This window comes from Oncorhynchus clarkii, chromosome 17, assembly GCF_045791955.1.
Source record: "Oncorhynchus clarkii lewisi isolate Uvic-CL-2024 chromosome 17, UVic_Ocla_1.0, whole genome shotgun sequence".
In the NCBI taxonomy this organism is placed as follows: Eukaryota; Metazoa; Chordata; class Actinopteri; order Salmoniformes; family Salmonidae; genus Oncorhynchus; species Oncorhynchus clarkii.
The window spans coordinates 6,531,519-6,542,703 of NC_092163.1; the positions used below are offsets into that span (position 1 = coordinate 6,531,519).

Below are 11,185 nucleotides of genomic sequence, written 5' to 3' on the forward strand. Positions count from 1 at the left end.
AGAAGAGAAAGAAGCTTTTAGAATGAAAAAGGAGGAAGATGAGGCTGTTATAGTGAAGGAAGAAGATTTCAGAATGAAAAAGGAGGAAGAGGAGGCTGTTATAGTGATAGAAGAGAAAGAACCGTTTAGAGAGGAACAGGATGATATCTCAATAAAGGTGAAGGAGGAAGACGTTTTTGGAGTGAAAGAGGAAGAGACAGAATATCAGATTAACACCAGTGAGTACTGTCTTCAACAGGGACACAAACTATGCCGTTGTTGAACTAATGTGTGGTTTTAAAGTGGCATTCTACTGAAGTTCTACACTTGAATATGTTGTTCAGTACTGTAGGAATTGCTAAAGGGTCAATCTGCCATTGGTTCATATATTTTAGGGACTTTTCAATTAGATGTATTGAATTCTCCATGTTGTCTATATTAAAGTTCCCCTCATCTAGTATAACAGGCTTTTAAAATTCAATATTGAAGCATATGTTCTACTTAAAATATCAAAGGGAGTTTACTACTCATTTTGATGTTCTCGTTCACACAGGAGAGAGACATGACTATGGTGGATCCTCTGGGGAGCCTCAACAACATCCTGATGCTGACGAGGCAGAGAAGAGTCTCTCCAGATCAGAACACCAGATGGTACAGCTTGGTCTGGACGAGCAAACAGCTTTCTCTCGCTTGTGGGCTGGGTTTCTGTAAAGCACTTTATGACAACAGTGACATCAGCATCCATAATGATGTGCGTCTGTGTCCCCTCTTTATGGTTAGCAGGACAACACTTGCCCTTCCTCCCTCCCGGAGTCCCTGTATCGTGCCTCTCCCGGTAGCACCTTACTGCTGGGTATGAAGAGGTTGTCTGTGCTGCTGGTGGACTGCAGGAAAACAACAGGGCTGAGTGGAACTGTGAGAGGAGGAGAAGAGATGAAAGGATCAGATTTGACACATCAAAGTAAGTAGTTTAGTTTGAACAAATACAATCGATCTGCCCACTGGTATCTGTTACCAGGACAACCAGCAGAGTTCTGTTAGTTGACAGGAAGTTAGAGTAGTGTATATGGATGTTATGAATATCATAACACTGAAAAAGGATTCTGCCAATGAAAAGAGAGAAACCAATAGACCATATAAAACCTTGATTAAAGTCAGCTTTAGAGAGAAAGTTTCAAGATGATCCAATGTAAGGTGCTTGTTTTACAAAAACTTTTCCTTAAAACATTATGGATGTTACATTGCCTGTCCCAGTCAACGCCCCTATCTTTACTAGACTGTAGAACAGGCAAACTAAACTCAAGACTTTGGTCATTAATTAACTAGTACTGAAGAAAAGTTTTGATCAGGCTGCCCACTCAAGCAAAAGCTTCAAACTGTAACCAGTGCCGGCAACCTGGTTCAGGTTATCAATCAACCTACCAGGGTAGTTACAAACAGTAGAGGAATGAAATCATCAACATGTTTTGATCATATCTTTACTAATGCTGCAGAAATGGGTTTTAAAGCAGTATCCAGATCCACCAGATGTAGTGATCACAATATAGGAGCCATGTCTAGGAAAACCACCGTTCCAAAGGCTGGGACTAATATTGTGTATAAGAGGTCATACATTTTTTTGTAGTGATTCCTATGTTGTTGATGTAAATAATATTTGTTGGTCCGTGGTGTGTAATGATGAGCAACCAGACACTGCCCTTGACACGTTTGAAACTGCTTATCCCAGTTACTAATAAGCATGCACCCATTAAGAAAATGACTGTAAAAACGGTTGAATCCACATGAATTGATGAGGAATTTAAAAAATGTTATGATGAAGAGGGAGGCAAAAGAGATGGCATATAGGTCTGGCTGAATAACTGATTGGCAAACCTATTGCAAATTGAGACATCATTTGACTAAACTGAGTAAAAAGAAGATAGTACACAATGAAACAAAGATAAAATACATGAAGAATGATTGTAAAAAATCTTTGGAGAATCTTCAATGAAATTTTGTGCAAATAAAATCAACAATGACAAGTCACTGGTGTCTGACAACGTGGATGGAAAATTGAGGATAATAGCGGCCGATATTGCCATTCTTATTTGCCTTGTCTTTAATTTAAGCCTACTAGAAAGTGTGTGCCCTCAGGCTTGGAGGGAAGCTAAAGTCATTCCACTACCCAAGAATAGTAAAGCTGCCTTTACTGGCTTAAATAGCTGACCAATCAGACTGTTACCAACCCTTACAATTTTGGGGAAAAAAATATTTGACCAGATACACTGCTATTTTACAGTAAACAAATATAGACTTTTAGCTTATAGGGAAGTTCATTCAACAAGCACAGCACTTGCAAATGACTGATTGGCTGAGCGAAATTGATGATAAAAATGGCTTTACACCCCCTGCTATATTGTGGATAAAGAGTTTTTCTTTTAAAATGTAACCTTTATTTAACTAGGCAAGTCAGTTAAGAACAAATTCATTTTTTTCAATGACGTCCTAGGACTGCCTTGTTCAGGGGCAGAACGACAGAGTTTTACCTTGTCAACTCGGGGATTCAATCCAGCAATCTCTCGGTTACTGGCCTACCGCTCTAACTAGTCCTCCCGTTTCCGGGAGAATTGTCATCAACTACACTAATTAGCATAACGCAACAGACAAACATTCTTACTAGAAAATATTCATATTCATGAAATCACAAGTGAAATATAGTGAAACACAGCTTAGCCTTTTGTTAATCACCCTGTCATCTCAGATTTTGAAATTATGCTTTACAGCCAAAGCAAGACAAGCATTTGTGTAAGTTTATCGATAGCCTAGCATAGCATTATGTCCAGCTAGCAGCAGGGAGCTTGGTCACGAAAATCAGAAAAGCAATCCAATTAAATCGTTTACCTTTGAGCTTCGGATGTTTTCACTCGCGAGACTCCCAGTTAGACAGCAAATGTTAATTTTGTTCCATAAAGATTATTTTTTATAGCCAAAATACCTCCGTTTATTCTTCACGTTTTGTTGAGAAATCCACCGGAAGTTGTGATCACGACAACGCCGAAAAAAAACTCCAAATTAGATCCATAATATCGACAGAAACATGGCAAATGTTTTTTATAATCAATCCTCAAGGTGTTTTTCAAATATCTATTCGATAATATATCAATGGCCGCCTTTGTCTATTACGCACAAATCACTCTGAGAGCCACCACCTGACCACTGACGCAATGTTGTCGTTCACGCTCATTTTTCAAAATAAAAACCTGAAACTATGTCTAGTGACTGTAGACACATTAGGGAAGCTATAGAAAAAGGAATCTGGTTGATATCCCTTTCAATGGTCAATAGGGATGCATAGGAACGCAGAGGTTTCAAAATGAGAGTCACTTCCTGATTGGATTTTTCTCAGGCTTTCGCCTCCAATATCAGTTCTGTTATATTCACAGACAATATTGAGTGTTTTCTATCCTAAGCTGTCAATTATATGCATATTCTAGCACCTGGTCCTGAGAAATAGCCCGTTTACTTTGGGAACGTTATTTTTCCATAAATTAAAATAGTGCCCCCTAGTTTCAAGAGTTAATGTGCCGTAACAGGTTTTAATGTGTTTGAGCCAATCAGTTGTGTTGTGACAAGGTAGGGGGGTATACAGAAGATAGCCCTATTGGGTAAAAGGTGAAGTCCATATTATGTCAAGAACAGCTCAAATAAGCAAAGAGAAGCAACAGTCCATCATTACTTTAAGGACCACCACAAGAATGGAAGACCCAGAGTTACTTCTGATGCATAAGTTCATTAGAGTTACCAGACTTAGAAATTGCAACCCAAATAAATGCTTCACAAAGTTCAAGCAAGAGACACATCTCAACATCATCGGTTCAGAGGAGACTGCGTGAAACAGGCCTTCATGGTCGAATTTCTGCAAGGAAACCACTACTAAAGGACACCAATAAGAAGAAGAGACTTGCTTGGGCCAAGAAACACGAGCAATGGACATTAGACCGGTGGATATCTGTCCTTGGGTCTGATGAGTCCAAATTTGAGATTTTTGGATCCGAGCGTCATGTCTTTGTGAGACGAGGAGTAGATGAACAGATTATCTCCGCATGTGTGGTTCCCACCGTGAAGCATGGAGGAGGAGATGTGATGGTGTGCGGGTGCTTTGCTATTGACAATGTCAGTGATTTATTTATTCAAGTCACACTTAACCATTCCACCAGCATTCTGCTGTGGTATCAGCGATAATCAAAATGTTGAAAATCTGTGAATGTCTAAATAAGAAATTGGTCCATTTAAACAGCAATGTGTCGAACCCTTTCAACAACGGGGAGATGTTACTGATGTGCTTTGTATCTTCGATGTAAAAACAAGTTTTGGATTTCCACACAAAATGACTTCTTTAGTTATTTGATGTTTAAGGAAGTGTGTAGGTCACATTCTGTATCATACAGCTATGAAAGTTATATATTTAGAACCACCTGTTCAATTGGAATCCAGCGACGTCTGTGTCTTCAGTGTCCTAGAACTGTCTAGGTTTTTGTGTTCTGACTTGTAAAACAGGATGAATAAAATAAGTAATGTAAACATAGCAGTAATTACCAGGAAGCTCTACATTTGTTTTAAAATCACACTAAGATTGTTAAAACAGGTTGTTTTATCATGTGGTTTCATTCGGGTCTCTATTTAAAAATAACACTGTCTTTGGCAGGAGAAAGACCAGACTCAGAGGAACCAGAGCCAGGGACGTCCAAACTAGCAAGACGACACCACTGCTCCCACTGTGGAAAAAATTGTAACCGGTTATGGGACCTGAAACAACATGAGAAAATGCACACAGGGGAGAAGCCTTACCACTGTTCCCAATGTGGAAAGTGTTTCGTCTGTTCGGGGGAGCTGAAACAACATGAGAGAATACACACAGGAGAGAAGCCTTACCACTGCTCCCAATGTGGAAAGAGTTTCAACCAGAAAGCAAACCTGAAAGCTCATGAGAGAATACACACAGGAGAGAAGCCTTACCACTGCTCCCAATGTGGAAAGTGTTTCAACCAGAAAGCAAACCTGAAAGCTCACGAGAGAATACACACAGGAGAGAAGCCTTACCACTGCTCCCAATGTGGAAAGTGTTTCAACCAGTCGAGGGAGCTGAAACAACATGAGAGAATACACACAGGGGAGGAGCCTTACCACTGCTCCCAGTGTGGAAAGAGTTTCAACCAGTCGAGGGAGCTGAAACAACATGAGAGAATACACACAGGAGAGAAGCCTTACCACTGCTCCCAATGTGGAATGTGTTTCAACCATAAAGCAAACCTGAAAGCTCACGAGAGAATACACACAGGAGAGAAGCCTTACCACTGCTCCCAATGTGGAAAGTGTTTCAACCAGAAAGCAAACCTGAAAGCTCACGAGAGAATACACACAGGAGAGAAGCCTTACCACTGCTCCCAATGTGGAAGGTGTTTCAACCAGTTGTGGGCGCTGAAACAACACGAGAGAATACACACGGGAGAGAAGCCTTACCACTGCTCCCAATGTGGAAAGTGTTTCATCCATTCAGGGGAGCTGAAACGACATGAGAGAATACACACAGGAGAGAAGCCTTACCACTGCTCCCAATGTGGAAAGTGTTTCAACCAGAGAGGAAACCTGAAAAAGCATGAGAATACACACAGGGCAGAAGCCTTACCACTCCGCCCAGGTTGCAAAGCTTTTGCCCATTTAGGAAGCCTGAAAGAACACATTAGACTGCACACAGAGGAGAAGGCTTAGAAAAGCTCAGACTGTGGGAAAACATATTACTCATAAGTCACTTAAACGTCATTAGAGAATAGAGAAATTACTTCTCTTAGCGTGTATATTGATATTTCACATCACATTGACTTCAAATTCATCAGAGAACATACACAGTGCTCCCGTTGTCTTATATTGTTGACTGACAATGTGTTTACCTGTCTTTACCATATGAAATTAAATGGTACAGGGTATACTTAAACATATATTTGTTTGTTTTTATTAGAAAACATGAAGTGAATATGGAGTCTGTCAGTTTGAATATAAAGAAGATCAGGTTCCTTCTTTTAAACTGTCCTTTTTTAAACTCTTTGTGTGTGTTTATCTGGGTGTGTCATTCCTCCAGCACTACAGATAATCAAGTGATATTTGGATGTGATGCATTAGTTCCATTGTTGACATTTGCATTGTAGCCCACTGATGATTTAATGAAATGAAAATGTTCAGACTCTGTAATGGAAAATGTTAATTGTTTGTGTGTCCACATAACTGAGTATGTGACTAACCTTGTGACTAACTGTCCTATTATAAGCTCCTGTTCTTGGGAGTATCATCCTGTGTTGCAAACCAATTTGTACATGTGTCCTTGTATGAATAAAGTCCCTCCCAAGAACAGGAAACTATAAAGATATGTGCTAATCACTCAATGCTTCAGGAATTCAGACTGTCTACACTGCGCTGTGTAACTCTGTTATTCTCTCTGAGCTCAGAAATAAAGAATCTTGGTTTGACTTGGACTCCAGCAGATCCTTATTTTATAATATCCACCACAACTCTCCCAAGGATTGCTGTTTATCATTGTCTCAAAGAAGAGTTCCTCGTTCCACTTTCCTGGGGGAATTTACAAGCCTCCCACTGATTGAATAAACATTGTTTCCACAGGTAACATTTTGTGTTTCAACCAACTTGCAACTAAATCCAATGACTGGTAACATTTTGTGTTTCACCCAATTTGCGACCTAAATCCAATGACGGGTAACATTTTGTGTTTCACCCAATTTGCGACCTAAATCCAATGACAGGTAACATTTTGTGTTTCACCCAACTTGCAACCTAAATCCAATGACTGGTAACATTTTGTGTTTCACCCAACTTGCGACCTAAATCCAATGACGGGTAACATTTTGTGTTTCACCCAACTTGCGACCTAAATCCAATGACGGGTAACATTTTGTGTATCACCCAACTTGCAACCAATATCCAATGACTGGTGACATTTTGTGTTGATTTCATGTTAAATTCACATTAGTTGACGAATCAAAGAAATGTAAATAGAAACTAGATGTTGAACTGACGTCTGTGCCCAGTGGGCTGGTTTGAATAAGCAGCAGGTGTTGGATTCGTGACAAGTTAACCCACTTTCATAGGCTGTCATTGTAAATAAGAATTTGTTCTGACTTACCTAGATAAAAAAAATAACAAAGGTGAGAATGCTATTCATTGACTACAGCTCCGCTTTCAACACCATAGTGCCCTCAAAGCGCATCTCTAAGCTTAGGAACCTGGTAACTGGATCCTGGACTTCCTGACAGGCCACCCCCAGGTGGTAGGAGTAAGTAACAACACATCTGCCACGCTGATCCTCATCACAGGGGGCCCCTCAGGGGTGCATGCTCAGATCCCTCCTGTACTCCCTGTTCACTCATGACTGCATGGCCAGACACGACTCCCACACCATCATTAAGTTCGCTGATGACACAACAGTGTCATCAGGCCTGATCACTGACAACAACAAAGCATAGCCTCCACATTGACACTGTACTGGTACCCCCTGTATATAGCCTCCACATTGACTCTCTACTGGTATCTCCTATATATAGCCTTCACATTGACCCTGTACTGGTACCTCCTATATATAGCCTCCACATTGACTCTACTGGTATCTCCTGTACATAGCCTCCACATTGACTCTGTACTGGTACCCCCCGTATATAGCCTTCACATTGACTCTGTACTGGTACCTCCTGTATGTAGTCTCCACATTGACTCTGTACTGGTACCCCCTGTATATAGCCTCCACATTGACTATGTACTGGTACCTCCTGTATATAGCCTCCACATTGACTCTGTACTGGTACCCCTGTATACAGCCTCCACATTGACTATGTACTGGTACCTCCTGTATATAGCCTCCACATTAACTCTGTACTGGTACCCCCTGTATATAGCCTCCACATTAACTCTGTACTGGTACCTCCTGTATATAGCCTCCACATTGACTATGTACTGGTACCTCCTGTATATAGCCTCCACATTGACTCTGTACTGGTACCCCTGTATACAGCCTCCACATTGACTATGTACTGGTACCTCCTGTATATAGCCTCCACATTGACTCTGTACTGGTACCCCCTGTATATAGCCTCCACATTGACTCTCTACTGGTATCTCCTATATATAGCCTCCACATTAACTCTGTACTGGTACCTCCTGTATATAGCCTCCACATTGACTCTGTACTGGTACCCCCTGTATATAGCCTCCACATTGACTATGTACTGGTACCTCCTGTATACAGCCTCCACATTGACTATGTACTGGTACCTCCTGTATATAGCCTCCACATTGACTCTCTACTGGTATCTCCTATATATAGCCTCCACATTAACTCTGTACTGGTACCTCCTGTATATAGCCTCCACATTGACTCTGTACTGGTACCCCCTGTATACAGCCTCCACATTGACTATGTACTGGTACCTCCTGTATATAGCCTCCACATTGACTCTGTACTGGTACCCCCTGTATACAGCCTCCACATTGACTATGTACTGGTACCTCCTGTATATAGCCTCCACATTAACTCTGTACTGGTACCTCCTGTATATAGCCTCCACATTGACTCTGTACTGGTACCCCCTGTATACAGCCTCCACATTGACTCTGTACTGGTACCCCCTGTATATAGTCTCCACATTGACTCTGTACTGGTACCTCCTGTATATAGCCTCCACATTGACTCTGTACTGGTACCTCCTGTATATAGCCTCCACATTGACTCTGTATTTTGTCTCGTTATTGTTTTTTTATTGTGTTACTTTTTTTAATTTAGGAAGTATTTTCTTAACCCTTATTTTTCTTAACTACATTGTTGGTTAAGGGCTTGTCAGTAAGCATTACACCTGTTGTATTCAGCGCATGTGACAAATAATATTTGATTTTAACTAAATGTGGAGTAGAGTTCGACCGATTATGATTTTTCAACGCTGATACCGATTATTAGAGCGATTAATTGGACTATTTTTTTGTTTGTTTTTCTAATAATGACAATTACAACAATACTGAATGAACACTTATTTAACTTAATATAATACATCAATAAAAATCAATTTAGCCTCAAATAAATTATGAAACATGTTCAATTTGGTTTAAATAATGCAAAAACAAAGTGTCGGAGAAGTAAATAAATGGCAATATGTGCCATGTAAAAAAGCTAACGTTTGAGTTCCTTGCACAGAACATGAGGACATATGAAAGCTGGTGGTTCCTTTTAACAGAAGACTTCAATATTCCCAGGTAAGAGGTTTTCGGTTGGAGTTAATATAGTATTTATAGAACTATTTCTCTCTATACCATTTGTATTTCATATACCTTTGACTATTGGATGTTCTTATAGGCACTCTAGTATTGCCAGTGTAACAGTATAGCTTCCGTCCCTCTCCTCGCCCCTACCTGGGCTCGAACCAGGAACACATCGACAACAGCCACACTCGAAGCAGCGTTACCCATTACTCCACAAAAGCCGCAGGCCCTTGCAGAGCAAGGGGAATAACTACTCCAAGTCTCAGAGAGAGTGAAGTTTGAAACGCTATTAGCGTGCGCCCGCTAACTAGCTAGCCTTTGGTCATTAATATGGTCGAATACGGAAACTATCATTTTGAAAACAAAATGTTTATTATTTCAGTGAAATACGGAACCGTTCGGTATTTTATCTAAAGGGTGGCATCCCTAAGTCTAAATATACTTGTTACATTGCACAACCTTCAATGTTATGTCATAATTACGTAAAGTCCTGGCAAATTAGTTCGCAATGAGCCAGGCGGCCCAAGCTGTTGCATCTACCCTGACTCTGCGTGCAATGAACGCAAGAGAAGTGACACAATTTCACCTGTATAATATTGCCTGCTAACCTGGATTGCTTCTAGCTAAATATGCAGGTTTAAAAATCTATACTTCTGTGTATTGATTTTAAGAAAGGCATTGGTGTTTATGGTTAGGTACACATTGGAGCAACGATACGCACCGCATCGACAGGACATGCTAGATAAACTAGTAATATCATCACCCATAACTAGTGATTATGATTGATTGATTGTTTTTATAAGAAGTCTAATGCTAGCTAGCAACTTCTACTACATTCGTGTAATAGGCAGGATCCTCGTGGAGTGTAATGAGGCAGGTGGTTAGAGCGCTGGACGAGTTAACTGTAAGGTTGCAAGTTTGGATCCCCCGAGCTGACAAGGTGAAATTCTAGCGTTCTACCCCTGGACAAGGCAGTTAGCCCACCGTTCCAAGGCCGTCATTGAAAATAAGAATGTGTTCTTAACTGACTTGCCTAGTTAAATAAAGATTAAATAAAGGTGTACAATTTTTTACATTTTGTATAAATTGTTTATACAAACTTGAAATCGGCCCTAATTAATCGGTCTACGTCTAATATGAAGTATGTCAGTTTCAATGTTACGGTCTTTGATACAATTATATTTCTGAAACTCAGGCTGTGTGTGTTTATCTGCGTCATTCCTTGATCATTCCTTGTGGTCCTGTTGCTCAGTTGGTGGAGTATAGTGCTTGTTAAACCAGGGTAGTGGGTTTGATTCCTGGGACCATCCATATGTTAATTGTTTGCAAACATGACTGCAAATCCCTTTAGATAAAAGTGTCTGCTGAATGGCAGATATATCCACTGATTATACCAAACATTTCGAACACCTTCCTAATATGAAGTTGGACCCTCCTCTTTCTCCCTCAGATTAGCCTCAATTCGTCGGGGCATGGACTCTACAAGGTGTCGAAAGCTTTCCACAGGGATGCTGGCCCATGTTGACTCCAATGCTTCCCACACAAGTTGGCTGGATGTCCTTTGGGTGCAGGGGAGGCTCCTCAGAGGAGGAAGGGGATGCTCCTCAGAGGAGGAAGGGGACGCTCCTGAGAGGAGGAAGGGGAGGCTCCTCAGAGGAGGAAGTGGAGGCTCCTGAGAGGAGGAAGGGGAGGACCCTCCTCAGTGATTTTCATAAAAATAAAAATGATAAAACATGTAAAAAAGTGTAATCCTTTTTAAATATTAGAAATTACGGTACGTTCTTTCCAATACAAAAGTGTAGTGTAGTGTATTGTTTCCAAACTGCGTTACCCACTCCAGACAGCAGATGGCGATGAGCGTCTTTCAGGTGATGATTCTTCCGTGACGTATAATGGACTGGACGGACGCTTCTTC

At 40.8% G+C, this 11,185-nt stretch overlaps 1 protein-coding gene across 1 annotated transcript; it reads left to right on the top strand.

Moving 5' to 3' along the window:
* Positions 1-792: 792 nt before the first annotated feature.
* On the top strand, positions 793-5,966 carry LOC139370124 (zinc finger protein 135-like). Its single transcript, XM_071109447.1, has 2 exons — positions 793-940; positions 4,664-5,966. The coding sequence occupies exons 1-2, from the start codon at positions 835-837 to the stop codon at positions 5,725-5,727; spliced, it is 1,170 nt and encodes a 389-aa protein (XP_070965548.1). The 5' UTR covers positions 793-834; the 3' UTR covers positions 5,728-5,966.
* The last annotated feature ends 5,219 nt before the right edge of the window (positions 5,967-11,185 follow it).

Excerpts from the sequence above, each read along its gene's own strand:
- LOC139370124 (XM_071109447.1), top strand. The coding sequence starts at position 835 with ATGAAGAGGTTGTCTGTGCTGCTGGTGGACTGCAGGAAAACAACAGGG. Across the intron at positions 941-4,663 it reads ATCAGATTTGACACATCAAA|GAGAAAGACCAGACTCAGAG; the intron begins GTAAGTAGTTTA and ends TGTCTTTGGCAG.